Source organism: Salmo salar, chromosome ssa20 (genome assembly GCF_905237065.1).
Source record: "Salmo salar chromosome ssa20, Ssal_v3.1, whole genome shotgun sequence".
In the NCBI taxonomy this organism is placed as follows: domain Eukaryota; kingdom Metazoa; phylum Chordata; class Actinopteri; order Salmoniformes; family Salmonidae; genus Salmo; species Salmo salar.
In genome coordinates this window covers 45,300,835-45,324,569 of record NC_059461.1, presented here as the reverse complement: position 1 = coordinate 45,324,569, position 23,735 = coordinate 45,300,835, and the positions used below count along the sequence as shown (strand labels likewise).

At 42.9% G+C, this 23,735-nt stretch overlaps 1 protein-coding gene across 1 annotated transcript; it reads left to right on the top strand.

The window, feature by feature from the left end:
- Window positions 1–1,337: 1,337 nt before the first annotated feature.
- LOC106580681 (cullin-3) lies at window positions 1,338–23,486 on the top strand. Its single transcript, XM_014162000.2, has 16 exons — window positions 1,338–1,620; window positions 3,663–3,860; window positions 13,204–13,317; window positions 13,779–13,939; window positions 14,761–14,875; window positions 15,057–15,285; window positions 15,804–15,949; window positions 16,205–16,381; window positions 16,957–17,127; window positions 17,612–17,719; window positions 18,118–18,242; window positions 18,385–18,481; window positions 18,765–18,899; window positions 19,194–19,380; window positions 22,082–22,227; window positions 22,365–23,486. The coding sequence occupies exons 1-16, from the start codon at window positions 1,558–1,560 to the stop codon at window positions 22,494–22,496; spliced, it is 2,304 nt and encodes a 767-aa protein (XP_014017475.1). The 5' UTR covers window positions 1,338–1,557; the 3' UTR covers window positions 22,497–23,486.
- The last annotated feature ends 249 nt before the right edge of the window (window positions 23,487–23,735 follow it).

Sequence of the window (23,735 nt, the reverse complement as noted above, 5' to 3'; positions counted from 1 at the left end):
AAAAACTGCCATTAAAATTGTATAAACTGTCTTAATTTTGCTGGACCCCTGGAAGAGTAGCTGATGGGGATCCATAATCAATACAAATACAAAAATACAAATTGATATTGAGTTAAAAAATGGCTGTATAGGACCTTTAAATCTCTTAAACCCATGCAGTATGATGGCCATGTTAAATTATAGAAGGGGAATTACTTCACAAATCATTTGTTAAAGTTGTTTCACTTGTTAGTGTGCATTCAATTTGTATTGAATGCGGGTCAAACAAAGTATATATTGTTTTCTAGAGCACACAAAAATAATTCTAATGATTTAAGCATAAGTACCTTTGATGGTTCCCACATTGCTTCCAAATATCTGGGCATTTAAAAAGCATATTGATGAGCTAACTAAGAAGTTGACAATAAAAATGGTGTTCTATAGAAATACAGTGCCTTCAGAAAGTATTCACACCCTCTGACTTTTTCCACAATTTTTGTGTTACAAAGGGATTCAAATTGATTGTATTGTCATTTTTGGTCAACGATCTACACAAAATACTTTACAATGTCAAAGTGGAAGAAAAAAAATCGAACATTTATACAAATAGACTGGAGGATCTGGCCGAGGAGTAGGGTTGTTCCCGAGCGTTCTGACCACACAATGGCAGTCAAGCACCCAAGCTAACTGACTAACGTTGGCAAACTTGCTAGCTACTTCCAGACACAAATGAGAGAACACCTCACTCTGACCATTTTACTCGCACTAGCAGAGCTGGTTAGGCTGTTTTCATGTTATCCAGAGCGTTGGTGACTGTAATTGTGCTGCTGGCAACAATTTAAATACGCATTTTTGCAGACGTTTACCGACACCGGCCATATTCAACAGGTGTTGAGCGTTCGTAAATGCATCAGTTATTCTGCGCACTGGCACACTCACTCATGAAGGCGAAGTGATGTCCAATGCAGACATCCAAGGGCAGAGCCCAAATCATTTCTAATAAGCCGGGATGGAGTACGCTATAAAAACAATGAAGCATTTGTATTTGTGAAATATGAATATGAAATAGCCTACCTAATAATTGTACCTATTTGATAAGCCTATCATATAAATCCATTCTGTAGCTCAGTATTTTAGAAATAGATGAAGGGTAGTCCCATTTTGAGACACAAAACTAGCTTAATACGAAGGGGGAAAAAGTAGGTACTAAAGTGATTTGGATGAAAGCGTCGGCTAAATGGCATAGCTATATTATAGCATAATTAAGTGTTTGGCAAAGCCCTGTGGAATTTATTCACCAAAACATTGAATTAATCAGAAAAGTACAACCTCCAGCCCAATACCCTTAGTCTCGCGTGAGTTGCAGCGTGTGAGCTCTGCGCAGTGAGAACTGTAGCTAGGTAGTCCGCCATTGCTGTGTGGGGAGATCTACGTTAGAGCAACATTGACATTTGGTTGTCAACAACCAATTACGGACCAGCGAGGAAGGTCTAGTGGTAGCTGTTCCACAAGTATATTTCCCTGTACTTAACCAGATAATATTTTCATGTAAATACAGAACACACAGACGAAGTAACCATGTCCAATCTGAGCAAAGGCGGCACCAAAAAGGACACCAAGATGAGAATACGAGCCTTTCCTGTAAGTACACACCGCTGATAGGACCTGTCCCTGCCAGCAGGCGGTGACTGGACCGCCGAGGTTCGAGTAACTAGCTAGCTTGGGAGTGCAGTTTGCAAGGCCGGTCTTTCAGTAAACAAAGTAACGTTAGCTAGCTGCCCCCTGCTAGAGGTTATGGATAGCTGCTTGCTAGCTCATGTACTGTTAGCTACCTACCAACTCTTAGCTAGCTAGTAACGTTACTGTTGAATTATTAATTAACATTAGCTAGCTAACGTTACTGTACACACTTTACCCGGGGAAAAAAATTATTGCTAGCAACCTAACTTTAGCTAGTTAACATTAAGTAAATATTTGGCGACGTAACTTTGTTTGTGGCCTCATGACTTGTTGTATTTAGTCAATTCAGAAACTGGTGGGTTGGAGAGTATTGTTGTGTAACGTTATTTTGCATGACATGGTTTGCGGAATCACGTTTTTTGTTACATGCCAATTAAACATTGATACCCCAACTAACTTTAACTGCTAGATAACTTGATAACTTTAGCTAACATTTTGCATCGACTGTAATAGCCAGTTATTTACTTTGTCTGTCAAGTAGCTAGTCTACGTTTCATTGGGAAACCGTTTGCTGATAGCTAGATCTAAGTTAATGGACGAAAGCTAATGGGAGAAAGCTATTGGATGAAATCAGTATTCAGAAGATAAGTATTCATGTCTTTTAAAAAGAAAATTACATTTTTTTTCTCCCCAATTTTGTGATTATGATCATGTCTCATAGTCAGCCTGCATGCGCCTGGCCTGCCACAAGGAGTCGCTAGAGCAAAGTCCTGCCCGACCAAACCCTCCCGACCCGGACGACGCTGGGCCAATTGTGCGCTGCCCTATGGGACTCCTGGTCACGGCCGGTAATGACACAGCCTGGTAACACTGTGATGCAGTGCCTTAGATCGCTGCGCCACTCGGGAGGCCCAGTATTCAGTTCTGATGGATGTGCCTCCACCGAATCCTCAATGATCCCCTAGCTCTCAAACGCTTCTCTCCATATGGTTTTCAGCAGTTGCCGTCGCCCACGGTTGGCTCTGGGAGCTACAATTCTGACGCTATGTTTTAAAGTTTAGAAACGTAAATAATCATCGCTTGCGAAAAGGTTTTCGAAACAAATGCCCCTTATTATTTCTCGCTGATATGAAATATCTTTTAAATAAAAAAAGCAGATTTACACAGATCCATACGTTGTGTGTGCCTCCAGTTGATGGACTACACTTCATCCCCATTGTGCCGGGATGTGGACGGTGCCATATCCAAACACCTTGTATGCAGCTTTCGCCCAGCCTCACTTTGGAGAGCCTCCAGGTTTAACAGGCCATGGTTGAGCGTGACAGCCAAAGGGGACAAGGGATTTATATCAAGCTGTGAATATGGCATGTTTAGCTGAGTGTGATGGTTGACTGCAGTGCCATTTACTGTCTGTCCAGTTAAAAGGAGAATTTAGGGGAATGGGAAATGTTATGAGACACAGTTAGAGGTGGTCGTGAGCAATATGATATGTAAAATATAAAATGCTTTCATTCATGTTAAGGTCTGTATGAAACCTTATTGGGTATATTATCATGATATTGCAGTACTACAGTCTTAGTTCATCACAAGGAACACAAATAGTGACACACCTACTCGGTTTCCCTTACAGTGATTTGTTTTGTATACTTTTGCATATAGGGTCAAAAGTAGGAATATAAATCATGTATTTTCTGGACGAGCGGTTCTTTTCTCAATGTTACACTCAAACTGTTAGATATTGCATCATAGTACAGGCTACTCTTTAAATCAGTAGGGATTTTTGGGTTGCGGAAGTGCAGCAAGTGTAGACTTGTTTCTCTCACCTAAAGAAGTAAGCTAGCCTGGCAGGAGACTGATAAAAATTGTGGCTATGCACACAATGTCTATCAAGCTGCTTTGTTCCAGTTCTCCCTCAAACGAGGGAGCCAACAATCCCCGAAACTTTGACCAGTCAGTCCGTCTCTCTGCTCTCCTCTCACTCTTACTTCCTTTGTCCGCTGCAGATGACGATGGACGAAAAGTATGTCAACAACATCTGGGACCTTCTGAAGAATGCCATCCAGGAGATCCAGAGGAAGAACAACAGCGGGCTGAGCTTCGAGGAGCTCTACAGGAACGCCTACACCATGGTGCTGCACAAACACGGCGAGAAGCTCTACACGGGCCTCCGGGAGGTGGTCACCGAGCACCTTATCAACAAAGTAAGGCCAATGAACGCATGGTGGTAGATTGTATTCATCCCAGCGCAGGTCAGGATGTTGATTCAGTACTGGGTGCTGTTTATTAGGTCATGCGATGGGAAAACATTTAAAAACATTTCGCAACAGACAATGGAAAAAAAGTGTTTCTTATTGGTCGAGTCCAGGAAGTCCCTCCCTGTTTCAACCAGTTTTCTTTCGTTTGGTGCCTCATGAACACAACCTGGGTCTGGATTAACGTCCCCTTTGCTGGATTTGTGTGGGTATGTGGTAATAATCACAAATAGAAAATCACTGGCAGGTCTTTAGCGTATTTTCCGTCAGTACATTTGCAGGATCTCTGGAGTCTGAGAATAGTCACTGAGCTTAATCACAAAATCATTTTAATTGTTGAAAAGCAAGGAAACAAATCTTGTAAAAGCCTGTCACATGAATCCAGGTCATATTAAATTAAAGGCTGATTTGGCCTGTTCAGTGTTGGGCCTGTTTTGGTATGCTGACAGCATGATGAAGTGGAGCGCTCGTTAAACCTTTTACTGTAGAAAAGCTCCAGGGATCTGTTTGACTATGGCTGGATGCGGCGGTCTTGCAAAACACGAGTTGCTCCCATTCATTCATCAGCCTTGTATTTAGTAGTTGGAAATGAAATGAGAAAAGTTAGCCCAATTCCTCTATCAGAAGGCCCAGCTCCACTAGGGCCCATAGGCATCTGACTGGAGATTTGAAGGCCCTCTTTCAATAATAGCACACACACAGTCCTGATCTTTGACAAGCTCGGCTGATTGAAAAAGCCTCCTGTTTCGGAGAGGATTTGTATTTTTGGCTTTGTTCTGTCTACTTGTGTAGGTACTAGAAAGCAGATCAATCTGCCTTTTGGTACTTTAATCAGTGATTGTGATAGCCTTTATTTTATTTTAGTGTACTTTTTACCCCTTTTTCGTGATATCCAATTGGCAGTTACTGTCTTGTCCCATCGCTGCAACTCCTGTGCGGAATCGGGAGAGGCGAAGGTCGAGAGCCATGCATCCTCCGAAACACGACCCTGCCAAGCCGCACTGCTTCTTGACACACTGCTCGCTTAACCTGGAAGCCAGCCGCACCAATGTGTACGTACAACTCGCAACCGACTTCAGCGTGCATGCGCCCAGCCCGCCGCAAGGAGTTGCTAGAGCGCGATGGGACAAGGACATCCCGGCCGGCCAAACCCTCCTCTAACCTGCACGACGCTGGGCCAATTGTACGCTGCCTCATGGGTCTCCTGGTTGCGACACATCCTGGGATCGATCCCGGGTCTGTAGTGATGCCTCAAACACTTCGATGCAGTGCCGTAGACCGCTGCATCACTCGGGAGGCCCGCAATTGCAATAGCCTTTGAGGATAGTTTTTGTATCACATGATCCCTATAACATTCCTGTTTAAACCACACGCCATGTAAGCCAACATATTCCACTGAATGAGAAGCAGCAGGAAGCAGCATCAGATTATCTCGAAGCCGTGAAGCTATAGCGTCTGCAAACTATTTGGAACAATGACATTACTGGGCCAATGAAATATCTATGCATGGCTAGGGCTGTGACGGTCATGAAATTTTGTCTGCCGGGTGATTGTCATTCAAATAACAGCCAGTCTCACTGTAATTGATGCAAAAAGTAAATCCACTGATGCGGACCTTTTTGGAATATCTACATACATTTTTTTAAAAGTCTAAAATCCATTTAATATAGCCTACAAATCACAATAAATCCATTATTTTAGGCATGTCTAAAGAAACATTATGATATGAAGAAGATGTAGTCTATTTCAGAAGAACGAATAGCATATTGTGAGTCGTCCTTATGTTAGGGCCTGATCTGGCTCTGGCTGTGGGCTACACTAGTTCATTTAGCGGGCAAGATTTGCTTATAATTCCTGTGGCATTATTTTATAGTAAGAACAATACAATTGAAAATAGCTGAATAAAATGTAAAGGTTATTTTTCATCAAACGATTTGAGGGAGTGAGCATATGCGTCTATTCTGTTTTGAGCAGTTAATGAAGAAACAGGTCCTCATGTATGCTTAATTTCTAGATTTTTATGCAACTTTAGTTGTGATGCAAACGTTAGGCTATGTGTTTTGATTTCTAATACATTCTAAGGCTTCATGGTGCGATAAAGGATGACTTGAAAAAAGTTGCATGAAAGGGAAGCTCTCTTTTTGGTCACAATTTGACAAGCACTTGATAATATACTCATGCATTATTCTAAATTTAATCTGGTCTTTACATATAGTCTACTAATATACAGTACCAGTCAAAAGTTTGGACACCTCATTCAAGGGTTTCTTTATTTTTACTATTTTCTACATTGTAGAATAATAGTGAACACATCAAAACTATGCAATAACACATATGGAAACATGTAGTAACCAAAAAAGTGTTCAACAAATCTAAATATTTGTTATATTTGAGGTTCTTCAAAGTTGCCACCCTTTGCCTTGATGACAGCTTTGTACACTCTTGGCATTCTCTCAACCAGCTTCATGAAGTATTCGCCAGTGTGGAATTATACAAAAAATAATAGAAATCATCCATAGCCTGCATTCGAATAGCGAATGGAGGTTATGTGCAGTTACTTTTTTAATATGCCAGGTAGGCTACACTGTTTGTAAAGCGGATTAATGTGCTTCATTTTTAAGAATTGAGCAATAAATATAGCAGCACAAGAAAGCTAGGATCCACTTGTATTAAATAGTGGCAAGTTAACTCTGTTTTCATGTGCGTTTGTGCAATGACTGGGCTTATAAGAACACGTTTCTCTAAGCTCGGTAGGCTATGGGCTCTCCAACCATGTTTCAGGGGTCTTGGGCCTATAGGCTATGTTTGGAGTTATTAGTCCACTTCAGTTGTGATACTAACCTTAGCAAAACATATAGGCCAATTGGCTCTGTGTTCTCATGCAATTGCATAGCCTATAGAAATGTTGCGCAACAGGAACACATTTCATTCCATGCATCAACCACCTACGAGGAGCTGGCTCTCCCTGCGCAACAGGTGATCCTATTCCGCTCAAACTGAATACCAGGGCTCTCATGAAGTGTTTAATGGGATTTTCGATGGCATTTGCATTGATGTCAGAGTGATTAGAGGGACAATAGTGTGCTGAGTTAGAATGTTTGGTAGTCTACTAATGACATTCATAGGCATCAGATGACTGCTATCATGACTGCCAGTGTGGCTGTAATACGGTCACCATAACAGCCCAATGTAGGGCGGCATGCCTACCTTTTGAGATGACCAATCATCGCTGTGAATGTCAATATTTCAGCATTGGCCTTAAAAAAAACACCACCCAATTGGCATCTCAGAATTAAAACTAATTATCTCCCATTGACATTCTGTTCCTGTCCCCCACATTTGCAATCAGAGAAATAGGGTAAATTGAATTCAAGCACTTTTTGACAGCATTCCTTTTGATTTAAACAAAACCTTTTCATACATGTTTGCCCATGAAAGAAGGGGTCATAAAGTGACTTTTTGGACCTAACTGCCAAAACATCCAGGAGATGAAGGTGCTCAAAGTTGACCCTTTTTGCATACCCCACCATACTATGAGACGTCCATGTCTTTATCACTGGAAAAGAGAAACAGTTGAGTTTCATATAATTTAAAATCGATTTGCATAAGTTGTAGCTTAGACCCTATTTCACATCTGAGGTTTTTGTGTTGTGCCTGCTGTCGGTTGAGACACATACAGGGTGGGTGTCATTTCAATCATAGGTCCATTCTATGAATTATATTTCTATCCCTTCAGACCACTGCAATTTAGCTGGTACACCATTAGGCTTGGGCGATATACCATATACCAGGGATTTTGAAATACAGAGCCCCACCTTGCAGGGGTGTGTGTTATGCCACTGGTAATAACTACAAGTTGACTATCTAAGATGCGCCAAATAAATTATCTCCAGCTCAGGGCTTCAGCTATGCATTTGGTTTGCTAATTTGCTAGCTAAGTGGCAAGATCAAGCTTCTTGGTTACAGCAGAGACAATCAATCCCCTACTGGATCAAGAGCCGAGCTGTCTAATATTTATTTTGTGAGTGCAGAAAACTGCGAGTAGCCTTTTGAGATAGTTGTAGAACTTTGAGCTGGGTTGTCTGTCCTGCAAATAGTTTGTTCGCTTGGGCTTGTTAGCATTTAGCTAGCTATGGAAATTCGCTACTACTATATTGGCAAAATGTTGTTATTGACACAGCCTTATTCTTTATTCTAAATACCCCAATACATTTCTGACACCATTCAAACCAATGAGGGTTTGGAACATTAAAGGCAATTATCTCATAATCATATTTTTTCAGATAGAACCTTAAAGCTCTCGATTTGTAAAAAATAATAATTAACTTTGGGAAGAAATAGCGCTCCTTGTGTGCACATATACCCCGGTATGGTACAGGATTGGTATGAAAATCTGGATACCGCCCAACACTAAACACCATTTAACATTTTAAAGATGCACTATGCAGAAATCGCTCTGCCATTTCCTGGTTGCTAAAATTCTAATACCTCCCCTAATTTCAGTTAAACTTGCTTGTTTAGTGTAGAGAATCATTGTACCATCTAAACCGCTGTGAAATATCTTTTCCATAACCAAAAATATTGTATTTTCAGCTGTTTGAAGCTGATGTACAAAACTGAAAGTAAAAGATGCAAAAACCAAACTTAAAAACGAGACTCATAGAAATACTACACACAGAAGCGATCTACCGGTTCTTACACTTGCTTTCAATTAGAATGACAGATCTATAACTGACATTTCTATGTGAATTTTGTTAGGTCGCCCAAAAAGTTACATATTGCAGTTTTAATTTAATTGAAATGTTGACTTCGATTTAATTCCACAAAGATGACTGCCGACCCACCCACCATCGAATGTCAACTTAGAGTCATGTCTACTCTATTATCTATATTTATGATTTCAATAGGTTTCCTGTGGAAGATTAACAGTATAATTTAAAACAACAGATATTCCCGTTCGAGTCAACATTCTCTTTGTCGACCTCCAACAATCTTTGTGGTACCATTAGAAAGTTTTATTTTATTCCTATTTTACTACATTTATCACCCAAAACATGACACCTACCCTATATTTAAGAGCATGTTGTCTGAACCAATGGCAAGCACAACTTCAGACAATGTAAAATAGGGTTTAAGCTACAACATATGCGAGAAAAAAAATCAATGTTTATGCGTTTTTAGATAATTGACATTATAGAATTTTCTTATTTCTGAGATAAATAAATAAAAATCTATGTAAATGATATGTTATAATAGGGTCCAGACACTCTTTGTGATTTGGCTTGTTTTTGAGAAACTTAACCCAACCGCGATTCACAACCTCATTGCCCGTTGTGCAGTAAGTATCAAGGCACGCAAAAGACATGAACAAAAGCTCAAACACCCAAATACACTGTTGTAGAAACGGACACACTCTCAGTATAGTGATGTAGTACACATTAAATTGTTTCATTCTGAAGTTTATCCGCTACGTTCTATTCCATTTTGTAGGACTCAAGACATTTCTCCTTCCAGCTGTGCTGCGCGGGCTGTGTTGGTACTATAGGGACACGCTCAGGCCTGAACAGGGGCAACAGCGCGATTTGACCAACATGGATTATAACGTCGCGGATAAAGTTCGGAATGACACAATTTCATGTGTACAACAACTTAAGACCTACATCACTATACTGAGAGCGTGTCTGTTTCTACAAGGACATAAACTCAGCAAAAAAAGAAACGGCCCTTTTCAGGACTCTGTCTTTCAAAGATAATTTGTAAAATTCAGATTTTCAGATCTTCATTGTAAAGGGTTTAGACACTGTTTTCCATGCTTGTTCAATGAACCATAAACAATTAATGTACATGCACCTGTGGAACGGTCGTGAAGACACTAACAGCTTACAGACGGTAGGCAATTAAGGTCACAGTTATGAAAACTTAGGACACTAAAGAGGCCTTTCTACTGACTCTGAAAAACACCAAAAGAAAGATGCCCAGGGTCCCTGCTCATCTGGGTGAACGTGCCTTAGGCATGCTGCAAGGAGGCATGAGGACTGCAGATGTGGCCAGGGCAATAAATTGCAATGTCCGTACTGTGAGACGCCTAAGCCAGCCCTACAGGAGACAGGACGGACAGCTGATCATCCTCGAAGTGGCAGACCATGTGTAACAACACCTGCACAGGATCGGTACATCCGAACATCACACCTGCGGGACAGGTACAGGATGGCAACAACTGCCCGAGTTACACCAGGAATGCACAATCCCTCCATCAGTGCTCAGACCGTCCGCAATAGGCTGAGAGAGGCTGGACTGCGGGCTTGTGGGCCTGTTGTAAGGCAGGTCCTCAGCAGACATCACTGGGCACAACGTCGCCTATGGGCACAAACCCACCATTGCTGGACCAGACAGGACTGGCAAAAAGTGCTCTTCACTGACGAGTTGCGATTTTGTCTCACCAGGGGTGATTGTCGGATTTTCATTTATAGTCGAAGGAATGAGCGTTACACCGAGGCCTGTACTCTGGAGCGGGATCGAGGTGGAAGGTCTGTCATGGTCTTCTCTGTTCTCTGTATACATCAATGATGTCGCTCTTGCTGCTGGTGATTGATCTACCTCTACGCAGACGACACCATTCTGTATACCTCTGGCCCTTCTTTGGACACTGTGTTAACTAACCTCCAGATGTGCTTCAATGCCATACAACTCTTCTTCCGGGGCCTCCAACTGCCCTTAAATGCAACTAACGCGAAATACACCAATCGCTGCTCGCACCTGCTTACCCGTCCAGCATCACTACCCTGGACGGTTCTGACTTAGAATATGTGGACAACTACAAATACCTAGGTGTCTGGTTAGACTGTAAACTCTCCTTCCAGACTCACATTAAACATCTCCAATCCAAAATTATATCTAGAATCGGCTTCCTATTCCACAACAAAGCATCCTTCACTCATGCTGCCAAACATACCCTCGTAAAACTGACTATTCTACTGATCCTCGACTTCGGCGATGTCATTTACAAAATAGCCTCCAACACTCTACTCAACAAATTGGATGCAGTCTACCACAGTGCCATCCGTTTTGTCACCAAAGCCCCATATACTACCCACCACTGCGACCTGTATGCTCTCGTTGGCTGGCCCTCGCTTCATACTCGTCGCTAAACCCACTGGCTCCAGGTCATCTACAAGTCTCTGCTAGGTAAAGTTCCGCCTTATTTCAGCTCACTGGTCACCATAGCAGCACCCACCCGGAGCACGCGCTCCAGCAGGTATATCTCACTGGTCACCCCCAAAGCCAATTCTTCCTTCGGCCGCCTCTCCTTCCAGTTCTCTGCTGCCAATGACTGGAACGAACTGCAAAAATCACTAAAGCTGGAGACTCTACCTCCCTCACTAGCTTTAAGCACCAGCTGTCAGAGCAGCTCACAGATCACTGGACCTGTGCATAGCTCATCTGTAAATAGCCCATCCAATCTACCTCATCCCCATACGGTATTTATTTATTTGTCTTGCTCCTTTGCACCCCAGTATCTCGACTTGCACATTGTACCATTCCAGTGTTTTAATTGCTATATTGTAATTACTTCGCCACTACGGCCTATTTATTGCCTTACCTCTCTTATCCTACCTCTCTATCCTTCCTCATTTGCACATGCTGTATATAGATTTTTCTACTGTATTATTGATTGTATGTTTGTTTATTCCATGTGTAACTCTGTGTTGTTGTATGTGTCGAACTGCTTTACTTTATCTTGGCCAGGTCACAGTTGCAAATGAGAACTAGCCTACCTGGTTAAATAAAGGTGAAATAAAAATACATTTAAAAAATGGTCTGGGGCGGTGTGTCACAGCATCATCGGACTGTGCGAGCAAGGAGGCCAACTAACCTGACTCAGTTGTACCAGCTCTGTCAGGAGGAATGGGCCAAAATTTACCCAACTTATTTTGGGAAGCTTGTGGAAGGCTACCCAAAACGTTTGACCCAAGTTAAACAATTTAAAGGCAATGCTGCCAAATACTGAGTGTATGTAAACTTCTGACCCACTGGGAATGTGATGAAATAAATAAAAGTTGACATTGACACTCTACCGGTACCCCTTGTTTATAGCCCCGCTATTGTTATTTACTGCTGCCCTTTAATTATTTGTTATTCTTGTCTATTTTTTGTTGTATTTTCTTAAAACTGCATTGTTGGTTAAGGGCTTGTAAGTAAGCATTTCACTAAGGTCTACACCTGTTGTAACCCAGACATCACTGGGCCAATTGTGCGCCGGTTGCAGCCGGCTGCGACAGAGGCTGGACTCAAACCAGGATCTCTAGTGGCACAGCTAGCACTGCGAGGCAGTGCCTTAGACCACACTGAGCTCAATTTTGAGTATCATAGCAAAGGGTCTGAATACTTATGTAAATAAGGTATGCCAAAAAATTTAAAAACCTGTTTTTGCATTTATCATTATGGGGTATTGTGTGTAGATTGATGAGCACATTTTATTTGATCCATTTTAGAATAAGACTAACGTAACTAAATGTGGAAAATAGGAAGGGGTCTGAATACTTTCCGAATATATTGTACATTTTTCCCAGAAGTTATAAAATTGTTTGACAACCCAGTTTGTAAGCTTTTAAATTATATCAGTCTCAACCGTTTATCTTTTCCAATGATGAAGACATGGTTGTCTCATGGTATGGTGCGGTATGAAAAATGGGTCAACTTTGAGCACCTTTATCGCTTGATGTTTTGGCATTCAGGTCCAAAAAGTCACCACCTGAGCACTTCTACAATGGGTAAAGGTTTTGTTTAAATCAGAAGGGGTGCTGTCAAAAATGTATTGATTTCAACTGAATTTATCCAATATTAACACAGTTGTGCAAATCAATTAGGTGCCATTGATGGATTGGGCTTTTTGTGTTTTGAACATGTTTTCGAAAGTCTTATATTTGGATGATTGTGTTTTAGGCTACTAGACATAAGTACAACAGATTCATCAGTGGGTGATTTATAGTGAGCTGAGAGGAGTTCACTTTCCATTGAGATAGTGTGTGAGTCAGTGTGCTGGGCACTGTTTCACTAAATGGATGATGATGGCGTCTCTGCCTGGAGTTGATGAGCATAGTGTCCTTTAGAGTCCCATACAGAGAGTGAAGGAAACACTCAAAGAGGAGCTTGTGGAGGGAGAGGCTCACAGACAGAGCTTGTGTCATGCAGAGAAAGCGAGATGGGCTCAGTATGCTGAGTCATCAGTGTGGTGTGCGTGTAGTATCAAATGAATGCCTCTCTGCCTGACTGTGCTGCTGCCTCCCCACAGGTACGGGAAGATGTCCTCAACTCACTAAACAACAACTTCCTCCAAACACTGAACCAAGCCTGGAACGACCACCAGACGGCCATGGTCATGATCAGAGACATCCTCATGTACATGGTGAGTGCACCACCAGCTAACAGAGCCATGTATTTAGAGAGTTGGACCAACTTTTAGAATGTAGGTTTCATCCTAGACATAGTTGCATAGCGTTATTTTAATCCAGTCAGCAGATATGTTTTCAAGATACAACACTTTAAGTAAAAATGTACAAGTGATGTTACGTTTTGCATCATCACACTTTTAGAAAACATAACTGCTGACATGCATCATATGTGCTGATCACACTTCTTAGTTATTAGGATTTGACTGTATTTCTCAATGCAGTGTCGTCTCGAAACCATCATTTGGACTGGCAATGCATTGCTGCAGGTCTCAAACGCGCCCCGGGGTGAAGTTTTCCTTTAAGTACAGATCAGCTTCCCAATCCTAACCATAACCGTTAGTGGGGTAAATGCAAAACTTATTTAAGATCAACCTTGACTGACAAAGCCTCCCCCTCTCTTCCTCTTGTTTCCCAGGACCGGGTGTACGTGCAGCAGAACAACGTGGAGAATGTCTACAACCTGGGCCTGATCATCTTCAGGGACCAGGTGGTGCGCTACGGCTGCATCCGAGACCACCTCCGACAGACCCTCCTGGACATGATCGCACGAGAGAGGAAGGGCGAGGTGGTGGACAGGTATAATAATATGACCCCGTCTATACACAGGCCCCGTTCAACTTTTTTAAAAGTACACAAACTCCTTCCTTCGTTGAAGGAATCACTGAAATTACTGGATAAGTGGAATCACTTATGTCTAAGCATTGACTGTTTCGAGGGAGGGAGGAAGGATGCACTTTTGAAGGAATTCGAACAGAGCCACAATTTCTGAGCTGAAGGATGCAGTGTTTCTCCCGATAAAGAAAACCACAACCCTAATCCATGATTATTTCATTGTGCTCTTTGTTATATTTAAAGTATCTGATAGTCTTTGAGCTCACCCAGACCTAAATGGCACCCTATACACTGAGTGTACAAAACATTATGAACACCTTCCTAAAATTGAGTTGCACCCCCTTCTGCCCTCAGAACAGCCTCAATTCGTTGGACCATGGACTCTACAACGCATTGAAAGCGTTCCACAGGAATGTTGATCCCAATGCTTCCCACAGTTGTTAAGTTGGCTGGATGTCTTTTGGGTGGTGGACCATTCTTGTGTGAAAAACCCAAGAGCGTTGCAGTTCAAACTCTGAATGGCACACAAACACAAACAATTTCTCAATTCTCTCAAGGCTTAAAAATCCTTCTTTAACCTCCCCTTCATCTACACTGATTGAAGTGGATTTAACAAGTGACATACACGATCATAGCTTTCACTTGGATTCACCTGGTCAGTCAAATACATGGTCAAAGCAGGTGTTCCTCATGTTTTCTACATTCAGTGCACTACTTTTGACCAAGGTCCATAATAGAATGCAATTTGGGACTCCACTGTACTTGACACACACTCTCTCTCCCAGGGGGGCGATCAGAAATGCATGCCAGATGTTAATGATCTTAGGCCTTGAAGGGAGGTCGGTTTACGAAGAGGACTTTGAGGCCCCGTTTTTAGAAATGTCTGCAGAGTTCTTCCAGGTTTGTAAGAATCCCCCCCCCCCCCATCCATTCACACATTTAATTCGCATCAATGCTATATGTGTCATGCATGTTGACTTGCAGTGATATGTTGTTGGCCTACTATCATGTTATATACATAATGTGTATCCCCTCTCAATCTCCCAAGGTGCTCCTAACCCCGTGTTTGTTTGCCCTCCAGATGGAAAGTCAAAAGTTTTTGGCAGAGAACAGCGCGAGCGTGTACATAAAGAAAGTGGAGGCACGGATAAACGAGGAGATTGAGCGCGTGCTGCACTGCCTGGACAAGACGACGGAGGAGCCCATCGTCAAGGTGGTGGAGCGGGAGCTCATCTCCAAGCACATGAAGACCATCGTGGAAATGGAGAACTCGGGCCTCGTCCACATGCTCAAGAACGGAAAGACAGAGGGTCAGTGTGTCGCACTACTTCTACTACTACTCCAGTCCCAGCTATGGGCTGCGTCCCAGCTATGGGCTGCGTCCCAAATGGCACCTTATTCCCTATGCATTCAACTACTTTTGATGGGGACGATTGGGCTCTGGTCAAAAGTAGTGCACTATGTAGGCAACAGGGTGACATTTGGGACACAAGCTGTTTTCTTTCCCTTTTTTTAATGAAAGGGCTATTTCACCCTGATGTTAAAGTTTGTCAGACGTTTGTGTACCTCTTAAAGAGGTATTTTGTAGAGCAGAATAATAGAGTAATGTACACTGTGTGAATGTGTGTTGTTATCGTGTGCATACTTGGTACCACATCAATGTCAGCAATTCAATATTTATTGTGAAATATATTCTGTGTAGTGGGTGGTCTTTGGATACTAATGTGTGTGTGTGTGTGTGTGTGTGTGTGTGTGTGTGTGTGTGTGTGTGTGTGTGTGTGTGTGTGTGTGTGTGTGTGTGTGTGTGTGTGTGTGTGCATGAACACAGACCTGGCGTGTATGTATAAGCTCTTTAGCAGAGTGCCAAACGGACTGAAGACAATGTGTGAGTGCATGAGCTCCTACCTCCGCGAGCAGGGCAAGGCGCTGGTGTCAGAGGAGGGCGAGGGCAAAAACCCTGTAGATTACATCCAGGTAACTCACACAGGAAGTGACATCATTGACAAGGCGCAGGGGGGGTCCACTAAAGGTTGATCTCTGGCTACGTTCCCGTCAAAGATTTAACAATAGTGAAAACTCCAGCGAATGCTTTTAAATCTACAACAGGGATGCAATTTCTCTTATACTTCATATTGACACTAGATGGCAGCGTACACAAGAGCATGTAGTAAGTGCTACTGCTTTCCAATAATAATGTCACATTTTCTTCCTCCGTTTTGTTCTCTGCAGGGACTGTTGGATCTGAAGTCACGTTTCGACCGCTTCCTCCAAGAGTCGTTCAACAACGACCGGCTCTTCAAGCAGACAATCGCAGGGGACTTTGAATACTTCCTCAACCTCAACTCGCGCTCCCCCGAGTACCTCTCCTTGTTCATCGATGACAAGCTGAAGAAAGGCGTAAAAGGAGTGGGTGGTTTTCTGATGTAATGGGGGAGGAACGTCCTCCCCTCAGGGCGCACTGGCTGCATCCCTAATGACACCATATTCTCTATATAGTGCACTACTTTTAACCAGAGCCCGATGGCACCATATTTACTACGTAGTGCCCTACTTTTGACCAGGGCCCAGTACCCTGTCATTGTTCCTGAACAACAGCCCGAAAGAATGAAAGCTTGACCTCATCACTCATTTGGAATTATATAAAGTTTGACACAAATATCATACCACCAAGACATGCTAACGGGAGGTTAGTATTTTTAGGGGGGTATGATATTAGTGTGTAACTTTCTCACTCATCATTGTTCACGATTCGTTCAGGACTATCTGTAATCATGGTAGCATCCAAATAATGTAGAAGTGTTTAGAAACATGTTCTATGCTGGAGTACAGAGCCAAAACAACAACAAATGCCACTGTCCCAATACTTTTGGAGCTCACTGTATAAGGAGTTCAATATTTGATTAAATTAGTGTTTGAAATGTAATCATTTAAAGTGTGTGTGCTTGTGTAACGCTCACTTTCTCTTCGTCCTGTATGTGTAGTTGACGGAGCAAGAGGTGGAGTCGATCCTGGATAAGGCCATGGTGCTCTTCAGGTTCATGCAGGAGAAGGATGTGTTTGAGCGGTACTACAAACAGCACCTGGCCAGGAGGCTGCTCACCAACAAGAGTGTCTCGGACGACTCGGAGAAGAACATGATCTCTAAGCTCAAGGTATACAGGAAGAGCAGTCGCTATATATCTTAAGAACTTCCATCCATTAATATGTTCATCAACGTTTTTTTTTTAGATATATTGTAGCACCTTCAATACCTAATACCTAAGTGCGACCTTGTGTTCAAATACTATTTCAAAACTTTCATATACTTTGAGTGTTTGCTTTAGCCTGTTTGGGGTGCCATGTAGGCGGGGTTTGCACTTTTGGTGCTTTTTTATTGGTTCAATTGCAACAGGAAACCTCAAGCTAGCGAAGCTAAAGTATTTGAAATCATTTTGAATTGTATTTTGATCCCAGGTACAATACAATCTGGTACAATACATTGTTAACTTGAACTGCACAGAGACTGTGTTGAACCTCAGCTCAGCTGAGTGCAGAGTCAGTGTGAAAGAAACGGATAGCGCGAGTGAAGTGTTGTTTAATAGATCCGTCTCATCCCGTCTCTTTCTCACTCTCTCGTTCTCTGGTTCCCCTGGCCAGACGGAGTGTGGTTGCCAGTTCACCTCTAAACTGGAAGGCATGTTCCGGGACATGAGCATCTCAAACACAACCATGGACGAGTTCCGCCAACACCTACAGTCAACAGCGGTGAGACACCCACTCCCAGAACCAGTCCAGTGTTGGTTCTGGGGAACATAGAGCTCGCCAGCTTGTAGTCCTAAAAAAACGGAAATGAGTTACTTCTGGTTCGTTCAGCCATTCCTGTGGAGAAAGAAAAGACTTAGGAGATATTATATAACAAAACATATAAGTTCTAAGCCTATGTTTACCACAGACCTTATTTTTGGAGTTTATCAAAAAAAAATACAAAAACTCCATTCATTTTCCCACAGGCTTTGAACCATGGCGGAGTTGGTGCCTATAAAAAGACGCCATTACTATTGCTCTCTATTTAATCTAGCCATTAGCTCTCCCAAAGCGAAGAGCACATCTTGTGAAGCTTTTGATACCTCAGTGGAAGACGTAGATCTAACTTTCATCCCCAGGTGTCGTTGGGCGGAGTTGATCTCACAGTGAGGGTCTTGACGACAGGTTACTGGCCAACGCAGTCCGCCACGCCCAAATGTAATATCCCCCCTTCTCCTCGACATGCATTTGAAGTCTTTAGAAGGTTTGTCTCTCATTTACTTTGCATAGCAGAGGCCATATGTTCTCAGCTGCAGGTTGTGGAAGCGGGGCTCTGTCCATTGTTTGTCTGTGTTTATCTTTAACGCTGTAGTGTGTGACTGTCCCCTCTGGCTCTGTGGCTATAGGTTTTATCTGGCCAAGCACAGCGGCAGGCAGCTTACGTTGCAGCATCACATGGGCTCTGCAGACCTCAACGCCACCTTCTACGGCCCAATCAAAAAGGTATGCAGGGGACAGCCTTTGCCTGGCTTACAGACTGATGCATGCACACACACCAGTAATGTCAACATCAGGCCTTGATAACAGCAGGTGCATCAAGGCTGTACTTTCCTTTTTGAATATGGGATGAACAGGGATGTGTGGGGGGCGGGGCTAAACTAACATTTTTGTTTATATAAGCATGACATAGTCAGTGATTGAACAGAGGCTACATTGATGATTCCTCCTTTGTGACTGAGTTACCTGAAGGTGGCCGGTGGTGACCTCTCATTTCCTCTCCCCCCAGGAGGACGGCTCAGAGGTGGGGGTGGGCGGCGCCCAGGTAACGGGCTCCAACACCAGGAAGCACATACTGCAGGTGTCCACCTTCCAGATGACAATACTAATGCTCTTCAACAACCGGGAGAAGTCCATGTTTGAGGTACAGCCGCTAATTGAATGCGTAGAACATCAATGAATAAAGTCAAGTTTGTACAGGGGATGTATTTAGGTAATGTGATGTCTTTATTATATATGCATGATGTTGATATTTGTGGTCTGGCAATGTCTTTCCCTGAGAGGATAAAATGATATTGAATTGAAAAAGTTACACTTGTTTCTCTATAAACAGAATGTATTATTTGTTTTCAGTATAATGCAGTCATGGATCAAAGGATCCCTCTGCCTCATATCCCTCTCTCCTCTTTGTCCCCATCTCTCGCTCACTGCTGTGTAGGAGATCCAGCAGGAGACAGACATCCCGGAGAGGGAGCTGGTGCGAGCGCTGCAGTCACTGGCCTGCGGGAAGCCCACCCAACGCGTCCTCACCAAGGAGCCCAAGTCCAAGGAGATCGAGAACGGCCACGTGTTCACCGTTAATGACCAGTTCACCTCCAAGCTGCACCGCGTCAAGATCCAGACAGGTAACAACCATATAGACCATTCTTGTGGAACACAGATTCAAAGATCTAAGCCATGCATAACCGAAATGGCACAAAAACATCCAAGATTTATTTTGTTTCAGCCTTGCTTTCTGAAACATTGCGTTGTGACTTTGAACTGTATGCACAGTGCATTCGGGAAGTTCAGACCCCTTGACTTTTTCCACATTTCATTCTAAAATGTATTAAATTGTGTTTTCCTCATCAATCTACACACAATAACCCATAATGACAAAGCAAAAACAGGTTTGGATTTTTTTGCAAATTTATAAAAAAAATATATATTTTTAAGATACCTTATTTACATAAGTATTCAGACCCTTTGCTATGAGACTCAAAATTGAGCTCAGGTGAATCCTGTTTCCATTGATCATCCTTTAGATGTTTCTACAACTTGATTGGAGTCTACCTGTGGTAAATTCAATTGATTGGAAAATATTTGGTAAGGCACACACCTGTCTATATAAGGTCCCACAGTTGACAGTGCATGTCAGAGTAAAAACCAAGCCATGCGGTCGAAGGAATTGTCTGTTGAGCTCCGAGACAGGATTGTGTTGAGGTACAGATCTGGGAAAGAGTACCAAAAAATGTTTGCAGCATTGAAGGTCCGCAAGAACACAGTGGCCTCCATCATTCTTAAATGAAAGAAGTTTAGAAACACCAAGATTCTTCCTAGAGCTGGTCAACCGGCCAACCTGAGCAATCGGGGTGGCAGCATCCTGCTGTGGGGATGTTTTTCAGCGGCATGGACTGGGAGACTAGTCAGGATGGAGGGAATGATGAATGGAGCAAAGTACCGAGAGATCCTTGATGAAAACCTGCTCCAGAGCGCTCAGGATCTCAGATTGGGGCAAAAGTTCACCTTCCAACAGGACAACGACCCTAAGCACACAGCCAAGACGATGCAGGAGTGGCTTTGGGACAAGTCTTTGAATGTCCTTGAGTGGCCCAGCCAGAGCCCGGACTTGAACCCGATTGAACATCTCTGGAGAGACCTGAAAATAGCTGTGCAGCGACGCTCCCCATCCAACCTGACAGAGCTTGAGGGGATCAGCAGAGAAGAATGGGAGAAACTCCCCAAATACAGGTGTGCCAACCTTGTAGCATCATACCCAAGAAGACTCAAGGCTGTAAATTTGATTTTGTTGTTTTATTTTGATATGTTTTCAAATATGTCAATTTTTTGGGGGGGGAATTGTCATTATGGGGTATTGTGTGTAGATTGAGTGGACACAATTTTTTTCCATCTAATTTAGAAAAAGGCTGTTAAAAAAAAGTAAAGGGGTCTGAATACTTTCCCGAATGCATTGTATACCAACCTTCTAAGGGTCATTCTACCCACAGAACTATAATGAGTTTATATTTATATGATTCTACCTCTGATACACTACATGACAAAGTATGTGGACACCTGCTCGTCGAACATCTCATTCCAAAATCATGGGCATTAATATGGAGTTGGTCCCCCTTTTGCTGCTATAACAGGCTTTCCACTAGATATTGGAACATTGCTGTGGAGACATGCTTGCATTCAGCCACGAGCATTCGTGAGGTCAGGCACTGATGTTGGGCGATTAGGCCTGGCTCACAGTTGGCGTTCCAATTCATCCCAAATGTGTTCGATGGGGTTGGGGTCCGAGCTCTTTGCAGTGCAGGCCAGTCAAGTTCTTCTACACCGATCTCGACAAACCATTTCTGTATGGACCTCGCTTTGTGCACGGGGCATTGTCATGCTGAAACGGGAAAGGGCCTTCCACAATGTTGGAAACACAGAATCGTCTAGAATGTCATTGTATGCTGTAGCGTTAAGATGTCCCTTTACTGGAACTAATGGGCCAGTAACCATGAACAACAGCCCCAGACCATTATTCCTCCTCCACCAAACTTTACAGTTGGCACTATGCATTCATCGAGGTAGCGTTCTCCTGGCGTCCGTCGGACTGCCAGATGGTGAAGCGTGATTCATTACTCTAGAGAACGAGTTTCCACTGCTCCAGAGTCCAATAGCGGTGAGTTCTACACCACTCCAGCTGACGCTTGGCATTGCGCATGGTGATTTTAGGATTGTGTGCGGCTGCTTGGCCATGGAAACCCATTTCATGAAGCTCCCGACGAACAGTTATTGTGCTGACGTTGCTTCCAGAGGCAGTTTGGAACTCAGTAGTGAGTTTACGTCCGAGGACTGACTACTTTTACGCGCTTCAGCACTCGGCGGTCCCGTTCTGTGAGCTTGTGTGGTCTACTACTTCGCGGCTGAGTCGTTGTTGCTCCTAGACATTTACAATTTACAGTAAGAGCACTTACAGTTGACCGGGGTAGTTCTAGCAGGGCAGAAATTTGACTAACTGACTTGTTGGGAAGGTGGCATCCTATGACGGTGCCAAGTCGCCAAGCTCTTCAGTAAGGTCATTCTACTGCCAATGTTTGTCTATGAAGATTGCATGGCTCGGTGCTCCATTTTATACACCTGTCAGCAAGAGGTATGGCTGAAATAACTGAATCCACTAATTTGAAGGGGAGTCCACATACTTTTGTATAGTGTAGTGGAAAAACCCCACTGATCTCCACTCATCTGGATAGCCCAGTCACAGATTCACCTGTGTAGCGTTTATTATATATTCTTGTGCATGTAGCCATCATGAGGTTCCCAGCTGAAACGGATTTTCCTTGTGTTGGCCACTAGTCGCTGCTAAGCAAGGAGAGTCGGACCCGGAGAGGAAGGAGACGCGGCAGAAAGTGGACGACGACAGGAAGCACGAGATTGAGGCGGCCATCGTCCGCATCATGAAGTCTAGAAAGAAGATGCAGCATAACGTACTAGTAGCAGAGGTCAGTGGAATACAGTGTATGAAGATTGAGGTGTTTCGGGTACACCTGGTTGTACCTGTTAGTATTTAATTAACGTCAATAATTAGATGTGAGATCCGGTTCTGATTTTTGTCTCTGTGTTTGTACCGTCTCTCCAGGTCACCCAGCAGCTGCGATCGCGATTCCTCCCCAGTCCTGTAGTCATCAAGAAGCGCATTGAAGGACTCATTGAGCGGGAATATTTGGCGCGGACACCAGAGGATCGCAAAGTGTACACTTATGTAGCATAAAGGCGTGAATTCCATGAAACCTGACACAAAAAGAAACAATACCTTTTTTTCTTGGACGGGTTATGCGTATGATTTGAAAGTTTGTCTCATACTGGGAAACACTGGGAAGCTTACTTTTCTTCCATTGAAAAAAAAAAAAAAAGTGCATTTATTTCTCATATCTTTTAGATTTCTTCTGCAGAGAAGAGCTAAATGGAGGGATTGGATCTCGCTTTGTTACAGTTTCATGTTCCTAATGTGGCCTTGGGAAGAATTGGGGGGAGAGTATGTATGCATCAAGTGTACTGCATTCAAACCCAATATAACAAAAGGAAAAGAAAACGAGCATAAAACAATTATACAAAACATATACCAAGCAAATGTGGGTTGGCTACACGAAGACCAAGAAAATATTTGACATTTCTCACATGTTGATGTAACTGTATTATGTTTGTTTTTTCGTGGCATCATGCTGGTTGTACAGGTTGTTAGACACTATTGGCCTTTTTTCCCTCTAAGGTTTTAATCAGAGAAGAGGAAGACATGGATGTAGTGGCTGGTTTGCAGAAAACAGGAGCAGTTGCTTTGATAGCATGTTTTGTCTTAAGGAGTGGTGGGAGAAGTCACATATGTTCTATACAAGGTGTTGTTTTTTTCCAGTTTTTTTTTCAATGGGGCCTATTGTAAAATTGGATCATCAGCCCAGAAAATATTTATCCTTGGAATTGTAGGTTCCTCCCTATGCAGATCAAAGGGGAAGTACATTTTTTTTCTTTACTGCATTTCAATTGGAACCAATTTAGCACCATGTTTTAATGTGTATAAATTGTAAAATAATTATTGTAGTCACTAAAGTGGACTGTACAGGGCCTAGTTTTCATCATATTAAATGTAGAAAAAGAAAATGTACATCGAAGGGAATTTTGCCTCCCTGTTTTACGACTCTGTGCCTTGTGTATTCCTCTCTGAGAGCAGAGAGAAAGCCACAGTAAATTGTACGGTGAAATACAGTATCTGCGCCTCTGACCATAATTAAAGCGTAATGCATAGAGGGAACCACAGTCAAACTGTTAAGCATCTAAGAGGAACTCTTAACTATTTGTATTGCTTTCAAACAGTGGTAGCCAACTTTGAGTCACTGCACTTGCTTTAGAACAATGTTTCTTGCTGAATCACCTTCAAGTGTATTTTATTTCTCCGTGTGCAATGGAATTGTTTAAGGCTACAGCAGGCCACTTTACATGGGTTCAATGGATGAAT

Bases quoted from the DNA above. Each gene is read 5' to 3' on its own strand.
- LOC106580681 (XM_014162000.2), top strand. From the start codon at position 1,558: ATGTCCAATCTGAGCAAAGGCGGCACCAAAAAGGACACCAAGATGAGA. The intron at 13,318-13,778 runs GTGAGTGCACCA...CTTGTTTCCCAG, and splicing joins GAGACATCCTCATGTACATG to GACCGGGTGTACGTGCAGCA. The intron at 18,243-18,384 runs GTTTGTCTCTCA...CTGTGGCTATAG, and splicing joins GCATTTGAAGTCTTTAGAAG to GTTTTATCTGGCCAAGCACA.